Source organism: Phoxinus phoxinus, assembly GCF_949152265.1.
Source record: "Phoxinus phoxinus genome assembly, chromosome: 4".
In the NCBI taxonomy this organism is placed as follows: Eukaryota; Metazoa; Chordata; class Actinopteri; order Cypriniformes; family Leuciscidae; genus Phoxinus; species Phoxinus phoxinus.
Window position 1 is genome coordinate 44429580 of NC_136879.1, and position 20008 is coordinate 44449587.

The 20008-nt window shown below is 40.0% G+C and overlaps 1 protein-coding gene across 3 annotated transcripts in view; it reads left to right on the forward strand.

Moving 5' to 3' along the window:
• LOC306997716 (NLR family CARD domain-containing protein 3-like) overlaps positions 1–20008 on the forward strand; it is a 73956-nt gene that overhangs the window by 48381 nt on the left and 5567 nt on the right. For 2 of the 3 annotated variants that reach the window (XM_079611118.1, XM_079611120.1), the window contains 3 exons: positions 6596–6769; positions 14694–14867; positions 15653–15826. In XM_079611118.1, the coding sequence (XP_079467244.1) occupies positions 6596–6769; positions 14694–14867; positions 15653–15826 (522 nt within the window). Of the gene's footprint in view, positions 1–6595; positions 6770–14693; positions 14868–15652; positions 15827–16780; positions 17529–20008 lie in introns of those variants that run through there. The other variant, XM_079611119.1, reaches the window with a different exon arrangement.

Below are 20008 nucleotides of genomic sequence, written 5' to 3' on the forward strand. Positions count from 1 at the left end.
ATACATTAATCTGCAAACAGGTATCATCACACCACTTCACAAAATCATCAACCACTGGACCATGGCACGTTTCATTTTCTTGAGACTTACAATAACTGGGTCGTCTGCAAATTTTAAAAAGACAATCATTTGTATATAAAATATACAATAAGGGAGACAAAACACATCCCTGAGGAGAACCTGTAGATGTTGTCAGGGGGGCTGAAAGACTACCATTTACTCTCACTCTCTGAGTTCGTTCAGTTAAAAAATCTAAGACCCAACCTACCAAGTTAAGATCAAGACTAAAATTAGTAATTAACTTCAAATTAAACTTCAAACAGTCAATAAATAAGAGCTTTGCATGAGTCTTACTACCCTCCAGGTGCTGCAATACCATGTTTAGTAGAGTTGCTGTTGCATCTTCGACACCTCGCTTTGTTCTATATGCGAACTGAAGAGGGTCTAACAAATCCTTAGTTTTGTCTAATAATTCTTCTTTTACTAATTTCTCAAAGCGTTTCATTATAAGGGATGTTAATGCTATCGGCCTAAGGTCAAGTTTTGGAACTATCTGGAGGGCAATTGATCTTTGAAAGTTGTTACAAAACACTGGCGCCAATTGTTCTGCACAGACCTTAATTAAACACCCTCCGATTTTATCTGGACCAGGGGCCGTATTCACAAAGAATTTTATCTTACCACTAGGAGTACTCCTAAATCGCACTAAAAGATTTTAGCTAGGAGTGTTCTCTTAAAAGTTATTCACAACGCCTTTCAGACCTACTCTTAGTAAGGAAAAATGACAACTCCTAAACTAAGAGTGAGTCTTCGTTGCTATGGATGACGTCAATTCTCATGCACGAGCTTCCTCGCAATGATCACGGTGATTGGTTGTTAGATGACAGGGCCATGCGAACCATAACACAGACGCACCAAATCATGGAATTACGACATCTAAATATGTCTGTGTCCTACATAAAATAATAATAATAATGTCATCGAAATGCAAATAAAATGACATGTTTGTGCAGGCCCCAGTGAAGTGTGATTCTAAAAAGGCAGAGAGAGAGAGAGAGAAAAGTTGTGAATTAAATTAAATTAAATCAAGGTAGCCTAATACCCTAATGAAAACCGCTACTTGCCTAATAATGAAAAATGACACTTGCATTAACACTTGCTTGGTTAATTGACAAGGAAAAGACTTAAAGCAAGGAAATGTTGCTCCTATTGAATTAATGTAATAGTTGAATGACGGTGGATTATGAACTTGCCAAAACAGAAAAGAAAGCCCAACTGGACGCAGGATCAGTTACTGCTGCTGGCCCAGTTGGTGCTGAAAAAAAAAAAAAAAACATAATAAAAGGGAAATTCGGCACTGGGATACAACATCGAGAATTGTGAAGTTTGCATCGAACACAATCTGGGTATTGATGGAGTGTGTTTTCTTTCTATTCACAAACACGTCCTCATCCTGACGTGGTGCAATTATTTTAATATGTGTCGATCCGTCTATAGCAAAGACCACTCCGGGCGCACCGGCAATATCCATAAAGCTGGCTTTGTTTCTTTGGAGTTGGGTTGGCGAATGTCCGGAAAACTTATGAACTGTCGAATAATATGGGGTCTACAGAGTGCATTGATGGTTTGGTGGATGGATCTGCTTACCGATGGCTGGGATATCGCTATATCGTCGGCATTACACAATTGCATTTTCCCCGTTGCCAGGTAGCGAAGTGTTATCAAACATTTAAATTCGGCACTGATTGGGTTGTTGCGATTAGTTGGCGCTGTTATTGCGTCCCTCACAAGATCCACAACAATCAGTATTCCGGGTAAGGCGGTATCTTTGTAATAACTCCGTGTCATTGAGTGTCTCCAACACACTGTGTCGCGCGGCGATTTTAAGATCCTTTGTGAATAGGTCTTAGTGAGTTAGGAGTCCTCTCGACTTCTTTTAAGCTGTCCCAGACTTAGGTGCTACTTTTAGGCCTAAAATGCTTCGTGAATTACTCTTAGTGAAAAAAATTAGGAGTCCTAAAGTTAGGAGTGACACGCCCATTATTTTTAGGAGTTGCTCCTAAATTCGCCTGTTAGGAGCTACTTTTAGCCTTAAAATTCTTTGTGAATACGGCCCCAGGGCTTTTTCTAACATTACAACCCTTGAAGACTTTCATTACAGACAATTCATCAAAGAAGTTATAAGCACAACCATAACTCGTTTTAGATTTCATAGACTCTATCGCTGGACCAAAATCAGGCACATCAAATCGTAAATAAAACTTATTTAAGTCCTCTGCCAGCTGACTACTAGAGTCATACTCTGGTAATTGAACTTTCTTGATCTCACACCCCTTAGTTCCAGTTATAAGCGTCATCCCCTTCCAAACAGACCCCAAGTTGTTCATACTCAACTCTTTCTCAAGCTTTATTTTGTAATTTAACTTTGCTTTTCTCACTTCTGTTTTTATTTCCTTTTGCAGTTCAAGTTTTTTAGCCAAGTTACCCTCATGAAATGCTTTACATTTCTAGTACATAAGTGCTTTGAAGGAATTTGTGAACCATGGCTTATTGTTTGGGAATATTTTAACAGACTTGCGGGGATAAGCATCTCTTCACAGAGGGAGATATAGTTACTAGTGACATCTGTAAGTTCATCTATACTCGAGCAAGAGTCATAAAAAACATCCCAGTCCATACACTCCAGACATCCCTGCAAAGATGCAGTAGACTCCTCGGACCACAAGCTGATGTTCTTAATCTGTGGCCGTACTCTTCTTAAAACAGTTTTATATACAGGGACAAGTAGGACAGTATTATGATCCGCCGACTAGGGCTGAACGATACATCGAATTTTCATCGTCATCGCGATATGAACTCCCGCGATGAACACATCGCAACAAACAGCCTGACACGATGAATAATGCCTGGTTCAGATTAGCACTACACGTTTTTGACTCCTAAAATCTTGTCGTGGACAAGAAACATGTCAGACTACACGTTGCTCTCCGACCAGTCATCGCGTGCCGTCACACACACACATTACTCGCAAACATTCACTCGCACGCACAGACACACAAACACACACACACACACTCACTGTCCCTCGCTCACTCGCTCGCTCACTCACGCACGCACACACACACACACACACATACACTCACACGCTCACTGGCGCACACACACACACTCACTGTTGCACTCACTCACGTCTCGCCTCGCTCACATATTCAACTCGTCGTGGAGGACCGTTAAATAATTAAACATGCTATAGTCTTTCTGTCGTGAAGCATCGCAGATGCGATGTAGTTTGTCGCCCACTCCCGACGCCCGTTGTCGTTATTACGAATCTCCACGACACCCATACGTCAAACAGATCGTGCCAAAATCGCGCTAAAATCGTGTATTCTGAACCAGGCAGGTAATAAACGTTTGACCTATCACGCAAAGAACCTATTAAAGCACTAAGACATGGGAACAGTATAGTTAACAATCACATTTATCGCAAGTCATATCGTCATCGCAATATTAAACAATGTTATCGCACATCGCAGCTTTTCCTCATATCGTGCAGCCCTACCGCCGACCCCACTGGAGGCTGAATAAAAGACTTATATGCATCCTTACGCTGGGTTCACACCGGACGCAGAAGCGGCGCGGAACGGAGGCCGCTTCCTTTCGGCGGCCATGTTAACCTATGGCGTCTTCACGTGCCGTGAAGCGCCAGTTTCGGGGTCTGGTCTATTTTTTGTGCGAGCCGCGAGTGATCCGCGTCAAGAAGACACAAACAAACAGGGAAACAGCGAGAGAGAGAGGCAAGCAGGAGTTGATGAGGGAAAATGGATGATGTCATATTAATCGTTGAAGTGGAGAAGTACAGGGAGAATAGATTTAATACATTTGAAGAGAGGATGCATATTTCAACAGTATATCTACACTACTACAGTCTACCATATTCTCTCTCTGGCTGCGTGTGTGTCTCGACAGTGGATTAATAAAAGAAGTGTACAAACTTCTTGGTTACAGAAACATGGTGTATTAATTTTATGAGGTTATTTACTTACCCATGATGTAAAAAATAGGTTCCGTGTCCGGTGTGAACCCAGCTTTAATTGATCCATAACAGAGGTCAAGAGTTGTATTATGACGTGTGGGGCAAGACACGTATTGATAAAAATTCCACAAACACTGCTTCATGGAACACTTATTAAAATCGCCCAGAATCAGGTTTGGTGCATCTGGAGTAATAGCTTGCAGTCTATGCACAACACTCCCAAGGGTCTCTACTACATTTGCTTCATTTGCTCTCGAATGTATGTAGACCACTGTAATAAAAAGTTGAGGGAATTCGCGTGGCATGTATTGTGGTCTGAGTGATACAGAGAGCAGTTCAAGGTCTTTAGTGCACACGCTCTCTGCACCATGCTTGGTTTATATACAAACAAACGCCTCCACCTTGTTTTTTACCCGTAACTAAAGGACAACGATCCGTACGAAAAGGAGTGCCTAAACCGTCGATAATCACGGAGTTATCAGGGTCGCTACTTTTTAGCCACGATTCAGTGAAAGCCATAATACAAACATCTTTATAGGCATGTTGGAAACGTACCGTTGCTTGCAGTTCATCAATCTTGCTCCTAAGGGACTGGACGTTGGCCATGACGATTGACGGGAGAGGAATCCGGTTTGGACGTAGCTTTCTCAGCCTCACCCGTACCCCTCCTTTCTTCCCTCTCTTCCGCATTTTCCGAGGGTTTCGATCTTGAGTGGTAAATGATCCCGTATTATTATGAACACCGTTTCCATGCGGCGGGCATTTGTCCACAGGATAACGAACATTGTAAGGCCGATGCCACTGAAGAAGAAACTCTTTGCCATACTGAATCCTCACCGGCTGTTTAACAGGTGATGGATCCAGACACGCGAGAAGTAGGGATATAGCCCACAGTAGGACAATAAACAGCACATCCATTTGACAAACTCGTCCTCGTTGGACGTTATTTAACGACAAAGTCGCAACATACTCAAACAAACAAACTTTAGACAACAAGCACGCGACAGACAAGTCAGTTTAGGTCCTGTTTCTGCTGCTGGTCGCCACGTGCGTAGCGCCCTGTCTCACTCTCTCTCACTCACTCACTCACTCACTCACTCACTCACTCACTCACTCACTCACTCACTCACTCTCACTCACTCACTCACTCACTCACTCACTCACTCACTCACTCACTCACTCACTCACTCTCACTCACTCACTCACTCACTCACTCACTCACTCACTCTCTCACTCACTCACTCACTCACTCACTCTCTCTCACTCTCTCACTCTCTCACTCTCTCTCACTCACTCACTCTCTCACTCACTCACTCACTCACTCACTCTCTCTCACTCACTCACTCACTCACTCTCTCACACTCTCTCTCACTCACTCTCTCTCACTCACTCACTCACTCACTCACTCTCACTCTCTCTCTCTCTCTCACTCACTCACTCACTCACTCACTCACTCACACTCTCTCTCACTCACTCACTCTCACACACACACTCACACACACACACACACACACTCTCTCTCACTCACTCTCACACACACACTCTCTCTCACTCACACACACACACACTCACTTTCTCTCTCTCGCTCTGTGATCTTTAAGAATTGCGCTTCTACAATATTGTGATTCGATATTGCAATGTATTACGATTTATTTTTAAATTTGTGCCAAGTTTCTATCAAAAGCTGATTTACTTTATTGTGACCGTAGACATCAGTGTTTATATCTGAACTTTACATTTTTATCCCAGTGCTTCTATGATCATTTGAACTATTGTATCACAGAAATAATGATTCTATTATGAGGTTTAAAAGACCTTTTGTGAATGTTGCGATATGATTTTGTCAAAGGTTTAATAGACAGAGGAATGTAAAGAAGATCGTGTGTGTGTGTGTGTGTGTGTGTGTGTGTGTGTGTGTGTGTGTGTGTGTGTGTGTGTGTGTGTGTGTGTGTGTGTGTGAATGGAGATCACAGTATTGTAAAGATGAATCGTGCAGCTCTACTGTCGTATCTCTCTCTCAGCACATGAGCAGCGCGAGGGCTTTTCAGTGCGTTCAGTCTCACGCCGCTTCCACACGTCCACTTGAAATGGATATTACGACACTCATAGATAACGACAAGTTTCATCCTCTGTGGAACAAGAGTGGCTAACACACTAATAGTGGCTAACTTCTGTCAACCTCGTCTTTAAGCAAGGACAAAACTAAAGCAATTTAATTTGAATCAATATCGATTCTGGAATAAAACCAAATCTATCCAAAATATTGCGATAGTTTGGTGAATTACATTTTTCTCCCAGTCCTAACACACACACAAGTTCCTTAAAATGTTCACACACACACACACACACACGTTAGGTTTCCATGTTCTATGGGGACTTTCCATCGAAATAATGATTTTTATACTGTACAAACTGTATATTTATTCCTAACTGATGTAATTTACCAACATGAACTAATGAGTATTTGTATATATTTAATATTGACAGCATTATGTTATTTATTTTGTAAGTGTAATGTTTATCTGTGGATATGGGCTTAATGTGTGTCATTGTTCTCTACAGGTTGAGTAAGTGTGGTGTCACAGATGAAGGTTGTGCTGCTCTGGCTTCAGCTCTGAGATCAAACCCCTCACACCTGAGAAAACTGGATCTGTCTGAGAATAATCTAGGAGACTCAGGAGTGAAGCTGATCTCTGCTGTACTGGCGAATCCTCACTGTAAACTGGAGGAACTGTCGTAAGATCATCTCCACCATAAAGACTCGGAGTGAATAAGGATTAATATGTAGATAGTGTACACAATATATCTTTGGCGTAAACCCCATCCGGCGGTTCAGAGACAGATTCCTGCTCGACATTAACATTTACATCATTAGTTAATGAATAGTATATAAGCTGTAGTTAATATATTAAGAGACTATATACAAATAGTGAGTTCTTCATTCATTGTCACTGTAATTAACAAAGTGTTATTGTGTAATTAGCTCTTATGTAGGGCTGCAGCATCGATTATTTTAGTAATCGAGTATTCTGCTGATTATTCCATCGATTAATCGAGTAATCGGTTAAATAATTGTGGTAATAAAAGTAGATCCAAGAGAACAACAGCCTTTAAAATGACTTAAAATACAAATAGGTAACACTTTACAATATGGTTCATTAGTTAACTACCTTAGTTAACATATTAAGGATGAACAATACTTCTACAGCATTTATTAATCCTAGTTAATATGTATTTCAACATTTACTGATACATTAATCAAAGGTTGTATTTGTTAACATTAATGTACTGTGAACTAACATGAACAAACAATGAAACTAACATTAACAAAAATTAATAAATAAAGTTACAAATGTATTGTTCATTGTTAGTTCATGTTGGTTAATACATTAACTAATGTTAACTAATGAACCTTATTGTAAAGTGTTACCTAAATATATAATAACAAACAATAATTATTTGTTCAAATAAAGTATCAAATTAATCATATGGGTTTTATTGAACAACGCTGTTAAAATACACCATGTAAAATAAATGATATAAACATAACTGTACAACATACATTACGTAAAAACAAATGCCGACAGAGTGCGCCAACGGCCTGGTCACACTACTAAGGCATGATCAAATCCTTGTTTAATATTGGCCAAACTAAATTTAATTCAAATGTCAGCTTAATCTTTAATATCTGGTCTCTTCTGTACGATAGGGATGCAACAGCTGCTGTAATTCCTTGAAAAATAGCATGTGTACGTCAAAACATGCAAACTCAGTGCAAGGGTTAAACTTTTATTTTGAAATCGCGATGGACAACAATTAGAATATATTTCAGAAATATATTTATGTATTCTCCTGTGTTGGCGTATATTTATAAATGAGTTGCGTTACGAATCTTGTGAAATGGTGCACACTGCGTGCAGATGACCGTTATAAGCCACACAAACTCACAGCACACAGGTGTGTGTGTGTGTGTGTGTGTGTGTGTGTGTGTGTGTGTGTGTGTGTGTGTGTGTGTGTGTGTGTGTGTGTGTGTTTGTAATACGTTGTTAACACAGCATTATCTAACTCTTTACATAAGAGTAGGGCTGCAACGATTCCTCATAGTGGATCAATAAGGCTGTGATATGTGCAAAAAATATTTTACAAATATATGCGCTGGGAGGGTTTTTTTCCCCACAGAGAAGCATGACGTACACACACTCACAAACTCACTCACTCACTCACTCACTCACTCACCACTCACTCACTCACTCACTCACTCACTCACTCACTCACTCACTCACTCACTCACTCACTCACTCACTCACTCACTCTCTCACTCACTCTCTCACTCTCTCACTCACTCACTCACTCACTCACTCACTCACTCTCTCACTCACTCCTCTGCTCTCTCTCTGTCCCCACACACACACACACACACACACTCACTCACTCCTCTGCTCTCTCTCACTCACTCACTCACTCACTCACTCACTCACTCTCTCACTCACTCCTCTGCTCTCTCTCTGTCCCCACACACACACACACACACACACACTCACTCACTCCTCTGCTCTCTCTCTGTCCCACACACACACACACACACACACACACACACACACACACACACACACACACTCACTCACTCCTCTGCTCTCTCTCTGCCCCCCCCCCCCCCCACAAACACACACACACACACTCACTCCTCTGCTCTCTCTCTGTCCCCCCCCACACACACACACACACTCACTCCTCTGCTCTCTCTCTGTCCACACACACACACACACACACTCACTCCTCTGCTCTCTCTCTGTCCACACACACACACAGATTAAAAATCGAGTTGGTAGGTCAAATCGATTCATATTTTCAGAAAATCGATTTTTTTTTTTTTTTTTTATCCCCCTCTTCAGTATAGCGTATAATTAAGGCTGGGCGATAAATCTATTAACTCGAATGTGTAGTGTACGTCGATATGTTTGTATGAAAATCGGTTTTATCTATAATATCCGCAGACGCTCCTCTCTGGGCTCCCGTAGTTCCGGACGCGCTCAGCGCGTTTGCCATAGAGCTACACAAACAACATGGCAAATGAACAAGACCGCGGCTGCACAAGCACACCCGCCAACAACATTCACAAACTGAATCTGCAGAGCTGCCAACTCTCACGCATTCACTGTGAGACTCAGTTGTAGTTCAGACTCCACTGCTCAGCCGCAGTTGTCACTTTTCACTCGCTCTCACGCCACACATCCATTTTCTCACGCAGAGAAAATCGCGAAGCAAAGAGGACACTGACAGAGAAGGTTACGGTACTATTAATATAAAATAAATTCTCAGCTCTCAGATTCTGTCAATTTAATTACAAAATTCAAACAATAAACACCGTTTTGGTGCTTGTAAATGTGGCGTGACAGATCTCAGTTCAAGCGGCACGTGAAGCGATCATCTGTAACTACTAACTTAGTTAATATAAATAAACACGAATGATCAAGAGGTAATTTGAAAGATACAGTTCAACTTACCAAAATGTAATAAAAATGATCGATCAAGTGTTTTTCAACCGCGGACAGAGCAGTGGCGCCTCCAGAAATGTTTCATAGGGGTGGCCAGATGGGGCCACCTAAAATCTTGGGGTGGCACACCAAAACTATAAACCATAATTTCAGAATTGTATTCTACTGTTGTAGTAATTCCCATACGGAAATGTAATATATGACATATCCCTATATCGCTAGTGACGCCGTCATATATGTTAAATATAAGACAATATATTGCTATCACATATATACATATCTCTACATATATGTTGATATAGGTTTTTAACATATATATATTTGCCATATTAAATGAGTATATTGACATATATTAATATGATGTATATGATTATTATTTATATAATACTGTATGTTTTGACCATATATGTCACCGATATGTTTAATTTATATATGCCAAACTATTTACTATTTATTTCAAGTCTACAGATCAAGTCTACATATCCACATTTCATTTCAATTTCTATCTCATTTTCGAATCTTTTATAAATAAAATGTATTATTTATTATTATTTTACCTCTTCTTGACCAGCTCATAAAAACAAAACAAATACTACACAAATTCTATTTGAAAACTGATAATTATATATGTGACATGTATGTAAAAAAACACTATTATACATACATCAAATATATGGGCTGGATTTATATGTCAATTGTTCCATTTTCTAATAGGTTTTATATATGGGCATATATATGGGTATATATATTTTATATATGTGGATATATTTCATATACCTAGGCTATGTACATATATTACATTTCCGTATGGGATAAACCGGCCTGAAGAAAACTATCAGAAAGACTTAAGGAAACTCCTACTGATATACTTTGGTTTATTGTGTGATATTTAACGGACAGTGCATCACGTTGCATGAATTTCTTAAATGAAATAAACAGTTCACAAGCAGGTTAATAATAATACACACTCCATTTCATCATTGCAAATAACACATATGACTCGACTGACAAAACTAGGAACTAACAGACACATGAAGTAAACTTGTGTGTAGTTTATAAAGTCCAACCTTGCACTTGAAAACAATCTAAACTCTGTTATTATGACGCAGCTCTTATTGATGCGACTTACCAGCAGCGAGAGAATCGATTTAAATCGTAAATCGAATTTTTTGTGAAAATATGTCCTATTTTTTTTTTAGGACATATCGCCCAGCCCTAACACACACACACACACACACTCTCACTCCTCTGCTCTCTCTCTGTTCACACACACACACACACACACACACACACACACACACACACACACACACACACACACACACACACACACACTCCTCTGCTCTCTCTCTGTCCACACACACACACACACACACTCACTCACTCCTCTGCTCTCTCTCTGTCCACACACACACACACACACACACACACACACACTCCTCTGCTCTCTCTCTGTCCACACACACACACACACACTCTGCTCTCTCTCTCTCTCTCTCTCTCACACACACACACACACACTCCTCTGCTCTCTCTCACTCACACACACACACACACACACCTCTGCTCTCTCTCTCTCTCTCACACACACACACACACCTCTGCTCTCTCTCTCTCTCACACACACTCACCTCTGCTCTCTCTCACACACACACACTCACTCCTCTGCTCTCTCTCTGTCCACACACACACACACACACACACTCACTCCTCTGCTCTCTCTCTGTCCACACACACACACACACACTCCTCTGCTCTCTCTCTCTCTCTCTCTCTCTCTCTCTCACACACACAGACACACACACACACACACACACACACACACACACTCCTCTGCTCTCTCTCTCTCTCACACACACACACAAACACTCCACGTCTCTGCTGGAAGAATGCGGTTCTGCGGTCACTGATTTTCACACAAAGTGTTATTGTGTAATTAGCTCTTATGTAGGGCTGCAGCATCGATTCTTTTAGTAATCGAGTATTCTGCTGATTATTCCATCGATTAATCGATTAATCGGATAAAAAAATGTGGTAATAAAAATAGATCCAAGTGAACAACAGCCTTTAAAATGACTTAAAATACAAATAGGTAACACTTTACAATATGGTTCATTAGTTAACTACCTTAGTTAACATATTAAGGATGAACAATAATTCACCGCACTTTTGCTGTTGGTGTGTAGAGATTTTATTATATCAAACGTTTTTCCGCCGATGCCGATGTTTAGGAGTTTGTACAGTAGACCATCATGCCAAATTGAATCGAATGCTTTTTTAAAGTCTACAAAACATGCAAAAATCTTCCTCAGTTTGTCCTTGATGTTTTTGTGGATTAGAGTGTGGAGAGAATAGATGTGCTGGCGCTGTTTTGGTAAAAAGCCAGTTTGTGCTTTATTTAAGATGTTGTGTGATGAGGTGTGTGTGACGATGTGTGTGTTTAAGATACTGCAGAACAGTTTTCCTAAAGCACTGCCCACACTGATGCCGCGATAACTACTGGGGTCGAAGCGGTCACCTTTCTTGAATATAGGGGTGACGAGTCCTTCAGACCAGATCTCAGGGACGTTTCCGGACCATAAAACCAGATTAAATAATTTGGCTCGAGTTTTAATCATGCTGGGACTGCTGAGTTTAAGCATTTCATTATTAATTTGATCTTGTCCACATGCTTTTTTTAATTTGAGATTTTTTATATGTTCTAATATTTCAAATAGTGTTATATGTTTATCTAATGGATTTTGTTAATTGTTTTCTCCAGGTCTTCAAGCGTTTTCTGTATTTTATTCTGAGGTTGGTTAAGGTCAGATGATTACATTTTTTTATACAGATGTTCGAAGTAAGATTTCCAAATTGTGCCATTCTGGAGTGACATCTCTAATTTGGGTTTTTCAAGTTTTTTATATAGGTTCCAGAAAGTGTTTTGATCGACCGAATTATCAATTTCATCAATTTTGGTTTTAAAATATTTTTCTCTTTTGTTCCATAAAAGTCTTGTGTAATTTTGCAGACGTTCTGAATAAGAAAGCCGTGATGTCTGGCTGGACGGATCTTTGTGCTTCTTGTTAGAGAGTCTCCTCAGTTGTTTTCTGAGACCTGCACATTCATCATCGAACCAGACACTCCTCTGCTCTCTCTCTGTCCACACACACACACACACACACCCCTCTGCTCTCTCTCTGTCCACACACACACACACACACATACACACACCCCTCTGCTCTCTCTCTGTCCACACACACACACACACACACACACACACACACACACACACACACACACCCCTCTGCTCTCTCTCTGTCCACACACACACACACACACACACACACACACCCCTCTGCTCTCTCTCTGTCCACACACACACACACACACACACACACCTCTGCTCTCTCTCTGTCCACACACACACACACACACACACACACACACACACACACCCCTCTGCTCTCTCTCTGTCCACACACACACACACACCCCTCTGCTCTCTCTCTGTCCCCACAGACACACACCCCTCTGCTCTCTCTCTGTCCATACACACACACACACCCCTCTGCTCTCTCTCTGTCCCCACAGACACACACCCCTCTGCTCTCTCTCTGTCCACACACACACACACACCCCTCTGCTCTCTCTCTGTCCCCACAGACACACACCCCTCTGCTCTCTCTCTGTCCACACACACACACACACACACACATTCCTCTGCTCTCTCTCTGTCCACACACACACACACACACACACACACACACACACACACACATACACACACACACACACATACACACACACACACACACACACACACACTCCTCTGGTCTCTCTCTGTCCACACACACAGACACACACACATGCACACACATGCGCGCACGCACACACACACCAACGATTATGTTTGCCACTTATCCCGCGATTGTCATACAGTAGGCAATATTGTAAAAACGGCTGTCCCCAAATCAATATTTGATGCGATTTGCCCCGTATTCTTGAGCACAAAACTGTTGATTCATTTCTTACCGCATCTACAGTAGGTTTCCTTCGGAGGAGTTTTGCCGCTTCGCACAACCAAATGTAACTACAGTGCGCCGCGCGGACAGCCTCTCACAAGATAGAAAGAAAACACAAAGCCAATCAGTTTAGCGATGTGTGTTCAGGAGGCGGGACTCAGATCTATTGTATAATTGGCCATTTTTTGAACGACGACAAGCGGGAATGAAAACAAGCCGAATGAAAACAAGCAGAAATGAAATAGGAGTAACGAGGCTATTTTTAAAATGTAAGGAGTAGAAAGTACAGATAATTGCGTGAAAATGTAAGGAGTAGAAGTAAAAAGTCGGCTGAAAAATAATTACTCCAGTAAAGTATAGATACCCAAAATTTCTACTTAAGTAATGTAACGAAGTATTTGTACTTCGTTACTTGACACCTCTGGCCGCGAGTGATCCGTGTCAATTTTCAAATTAAAATACCGCGAGAACACACAAACAAACAGGGAAACAGCGAGAGAGAGAGGCAAGCAGGAGTTGATAAGTGAAAATGGATGATGTCATATTAATCGTTGAAGTGGAGAAGTACAGGGAGAATAGATTTAATAATCTCTCTCTCAGCACATGAGCAGCGCGAGGGCTTTTCAGTGCGTTCAGTCTCACGCTGCTTCCACACGTCCACTTGAAATGGATATTACGACACTCATAGATAACGACGCATTTCATCCTCTGTGGAACAAGAGTGGCTAACACACTAATAGTGGCTAACTTCTGTCAACCTCGTCTATAAGCAAGGACAAAACTAAAGCAATTTAATTTGAATCAATATCGATTCTGGAATAAAACCAAATCTATCCAAAATATTGCGATAGTTTGGTGAATTACATTTTTCTCCCAGTCCTAACACACACACAAGTTCCTTAAAATGTTCACACACACACACACACACACACACACACGTTAGGTTTCCATGTTCTATGGGGACTTTCCATAGAAATAATGATTTTTATACTGTACAAAACTGTAATTTTTCAAACTGTATATTTATTCCTAACTGGTGTAATTTAACAACATGAACTAATGAGTATTTGTATATATTTCATATTGACAGCATTATGTTATTTTGTAAGTGTAATGTTTATCTGTGGATATGGGCTTAATGTGTGTCATTGTTCTCTACAGGTTGTGTGGTTGTGGTGTGACAGATGAAGGTTGGGCTGCTCTGGCTTCAGCTCTGAGATCAAACCCCTCACACCTGAGAAAACTGGATCTGTCTGAGAATAATCTAGGAGACTCAGGAGTGAAGCTGATCTCTGCTGTACTGGCGAATCCTCACTGTAAACTGGAGGAACTGTCGTAAGATCATCTCCACCATAAAGACTCGGAGTGAATAAGGATTAATATGTAGATAGTGTACACAATATATCTTTGGCGTAAACCCCATCCGGCGGTTCAGAGACAGATTCCTGCTCGACATTAACATTTACATCATTAGTTAATGAATAGTATATAAGCTGTAGTTAATATATTAAGAGACTATATACAAATAGTGAGTTCTTCATTCATTGTCACTGTAATTAACAAAGTGTTATTGTGTAATTAGCTCTTATGTAGGGCTGCAGCATCGATTATTTTAGTAATCGAGTATTCTGCTGATTATTCCATCGATTAATCGAGTAATCGGTTAAATAATTGTGGTAATAAAAGTAGATCCAAGTGAACAACAGCCTTTAAAATGACTTAAAATACAAATAGGTAACACTTTACAATATGGTTCATTAGTGTGAATAGCTAACACATATTTAGCCGCTAGTGCAGCTGTACTATCATCTTCTCCGAGTAAGAAGGACATTCACTCAGTGTCACTCAGTTCAGAGAATGATGGGATCAAGGTTTCAAGTCTGGGCAGAAAAGTTTCTTATATTGATATATTTAGAGCAGAAGAGACACACACGTTAGGTTTCCATAGAAATAATTATTTTTATACTGTACAAATTGTATATTTAATCCTAACTGATGAAATTTAACAACATGAACTAATGAGTATTTGTATATATTTCATATTGACAGCATTATGTTATTTTGTAAGTGTAATGTTTATCTGTGGATATAGTCTTAATGTGTGTCATTGTTCTCTACAGGTTGAGGGATTGTGGTGTGACAGATGAAGGTTGTGCTGCTCTGGCTTCAGCTCTGAGATCAAACCCCTCACACCTGAGAGAACTGGATCTGTCTGGGAATAAACTAGGAGACTCAGGAGTGAAGCTGCTGAAGGATCTGAGGGATGATCCACATTATAAACTGGAGACACTAGAGTAATAATAGTTTTTAACCATTTTCATCATCATACTTTCATTTAAAGTTCAAACGGCTGTTTTACTCGCTAGAAATAAAAGTAAAGGTTCAGGTTCAGTAACTGTGTGTGTGTGTGTGTGTGTGTGTGTGTGTGTGTCAAGTTATTATAGTTTTGCATTTTTCATTAGTTTTTATTTCGTTTTGACCTTTTGTTTTCAAATTCAGTTTAGTTTTAATTAGTTTTTAAAGTGGGTTTGCTAGTTTAGTTTAGCTTTTAGTTTTTGAAAATGCTTAGTTTTAGTTTAGTTTTTATTAGTTTTAGTGTTAGTTTTAGTCTTTTTATTGTAATTTTGGTTATTTGTCAGGGACAAGATTCAAAAAGTATTGTGTAATAATAACTCAATTTTAGAAATATGTATTCAACAATAATACCAGTACATCAAATGTACATATGGACACACATATGTAAACCGTCTACACAAGACTCTGCAGTCAGTGCAAAGTGTGTGCGTGACGTGTGCCAGGAGAACACCTAAATAGCCAACAGACTAAAGAAGACACGCATGAACCCATTTCTGAGCCACACAAGACATTGCTGTCAGAGTCAGGAGCTCAATCTGAGAAAAGAACATGAACAATAAAATTAAACTCTAGAGGGTCAACACATTAAGAGGAACCATCTCAAAATGAACTAGGCTACTCAATGAATGGGACAGCCCAGCATTAGATGTGCAGCAGCTCTATGGCACATCACTGCAGTTGAATAGCAATACAATACTGCATATGTTGTACTTGACATCATTAATTAACAGTGAAATTACAAAGATACAAAATTCACACCCTATACAAATCCCACAGCTGTAAAATACAACCTACACTAAACTTACCCTATACACAACACTCATGTGGATTGAAGCAAACATTCAGTGTAGGAGTAAAAAATGACATAACATTATTTAATATTTGAATCACAGCTTATAGTTGTAACGGAGACACCGTCATCAACACCAGACATCATCACTCCGCCCACTCGTTCTCAATCACCTGAGTACTAATCACCATCACCTGTCCTCACCACCTGCACTTCATCATCCCGCATCACCAGATCCCTTCATAAACCACACACCTTCACTCTGCCAGTTGTCTGGTCTCGTCGTTGCACTATCGACTAACCTGACTCCATCTCTGAGATCGCTAATCACCTACCTGATTCCGAACGGACTACTTACCTTCATCATACTTCAACCTGGTCTTCTTCCGCCTTCTTCTGTCAGCCACCCGGCTTCCTCTGTCCGCCTTCAGCCATCCGGATCCTTCACCAAACTCCAAACCTGCAGCAGATAAGAGACTGGTTCACTTTCATCATCAACACACATCAGAAACTGTTTACTTCCGGTTACTCACCTGCTACCATTACCATAAAGTTTACTGTTCAATAAACACTATTTACGTTACCTGTTCGTCTCCTTCTGCTTTGTGACAATAGTGTTTTGACATCGACAACCCAAATGCATTTTACCTCAAACTTGCGACTAGTTAACTTTCTAAAGAAGGAGCAATCGCTTCTCGGGTCGACATTAACACACTGACAAAACTGTATTCAGAATTTAAAATATTGTTTATAACACTTTTTAATTTGTGATTGTGTAAAAGTGTTCACGAGATACCAACCTTTAGTGAACTTGCTTTCAGCGAAAACTCGTTTTCACGTGTGTGTGTGTGTGTGTGTGTGTGTGTGTGTGTGTGTGTGTGTGTGTGTGTGTGAATATTTGGTCTGAGATCTATGTATCTAATATGAGTTTAATTCTGCTCATAGTGTTGAGACTGATTGTGGAAATAATATGAATGTTATTTTCAGCTTGTCCGCTTTAACTGTCTCTATAGGCATCTTTACACCGGCGAGTTAAGGCGGCTCTAAAGCGGCTCTGTGTCTGCTCAAAGTTCTGTGGAAAGACACAATGCTGCATAAAAGCAAACTTAAAATATGACGGTCTGACCCTCTTCAGCCTCTAGTATCAAAGATGACTCTGATATTGTTTTGGTTCAGTGTAAATGACCGCGAGCTTGTGCCGCTCTAAACTACGCCATTGTCATGACAACCAAACGCACGGCGCGAGAACCAAGAAGCGGAAGACTAAACATATCGGCCTAGCTCCATATTGTTTAAGCCAAATTAAAAAATGTCAGCCAACAAGGGCCAATAAAGTAAGTGTCCTGAACTCACATTGTGAAGCAAACCACCAAAATAACAGAGTCTCGCCGTATGTAATCTTCCTGTGAAGAGACTGGCAGATCAACGCCGCTACATTTCTCTCAGATACGCTAATGCTTATTCGCCGTCACTGTTATATTATATTCCAAACATCATCTTCTTGAGGATGACACACACACACACACACGACCTGCCGGACACGCTAACAATAGTATTGTTCTCTCTGGCCAGTGGCGGACTGGGACAATAATTCAGGCCGGGAATTTGACTCCACTGCCAGGCCACCTCTGCTGCTGCAGTCACCACCACCCTATTCATGTAATCTACTGGACTGATAAACTTGTAGGCTAACCCTATTAATGTAACAGGTAGACTACCAGATGCAATAATATATAAAAAAATAACCCTTACAAACTCACTAGGAATACACCATTTATACTACCAAACCAATGACAAATAGAAAATTGCCTTAAATTGGCTAAATAAATAAATAAACAAACAAACATTGTAGGCTACATATTGTAGACTAGAAATGAAAAATCTAAATAACTAACACTGTATTCTTTTCCATACCACCTACTTGATTTATTTATTATTTAAACAATTTGACCCACTAACACTATTCTGTCTACTTTTTATACATTTTTATTTATTATATTAAAAATATGCTACATGTAGACGAAACGAGACTTGACACAGCACCACTTACATATTGTTGCTCGTTTGTTGGTTTAATTTTATCTATTGTGATTATCTAAGTGATTTGTATGTAGTGTTAATTTTGTCACCTATTTTTTATTTAGTCTTAGTCTTGTGCCAAATGTCTTAGTTAGTCTTAGTTTTAGTCAACTAAAAGTCTCGTCATTTTAGTCTAGTTTTAGTCAAAAGAAACTCAAGGTATCTTAGTCAAGTTTTAGTCAACTAAAAGTCTCGTTATTTTAGTCAAATTTTAATTAGTCGTCTAATTTTAGTCAAAAGAAACTCAATATTTCTAAGTTTTAGTTAAAACATTTTAGTCTTTTTTTTAAATAACAAATTATTTCTGAGATTATTTCTGATAACCATTTCAGTCAAATAGTGTTTCACACATCTCAAATATTGGTTAAATGTCATAATTACCTGAAAAAAATGTAATAGATTTTTTTTATGCAACTAGTTTTTAACATTAATCTGTTCATAACAGATGAATATTCTATCTCCTGATGATGGCAAGTAGAGACGATTGGAGACGAAAATGAAGAGAGATTTTATCTTAGTTTTTATTTTATGCAAAACATTCTCGTCTTTTTTCGTCAACAATAATGCATGTTAATTTAGTCTTAGTCAGCGTTTTTGGACATTGGTGCAGTCTCGTCATCGTCTCGTCTTAGTCATGGAAAAAAAGGTCGTTGACGAACATTTTTAGTCTCGTCTCGTCTGACGAAATTAACACTATTTGGATGAAAGCGTTTGTCTGCCAAATTATTACAAATATAATGTAAATGTAATCTTGACCGACCTGTTCCCTTACTGGCGAACATGGCTGAGATTTTGCAGAAGCTTGCCGAGTCTGTGGCCAGGGCTTTTCTCTTTTTCAAACGCTCCCTCTCTGCTCCTCCTTTGCGTTTACGCTCCATTTTTTTAACTATTTTGTCAGATATTAGGCAGTGCTTCGTGACGTTGGGTGGGATTGTCATTTTCACTCCGCCATTATGATTCGTCGATTGAGAGTTCCGTCAATTAATTCGTAGTTGCACACCAGCCTATCCAACGCATTCTCATCCTAGGGCGTCATATACTGACACTTTTGACAAATATCTGCGTCTCAAATTGACGCTAAAGGGTGCCATGTGCGTTGGATGTAAACGATTTGTCAAAGCGTCAGTATATGACGCCTTGGGATGAGATCGGGCTGATCGTTTTTTTTTTTTTTTTTTTTTTTTTTTTGGCAGCCGGCAGGCCAGAACGACCGTCAGGCCACCGGGAAATGTCCCGGTGCTCCCGATGGCCA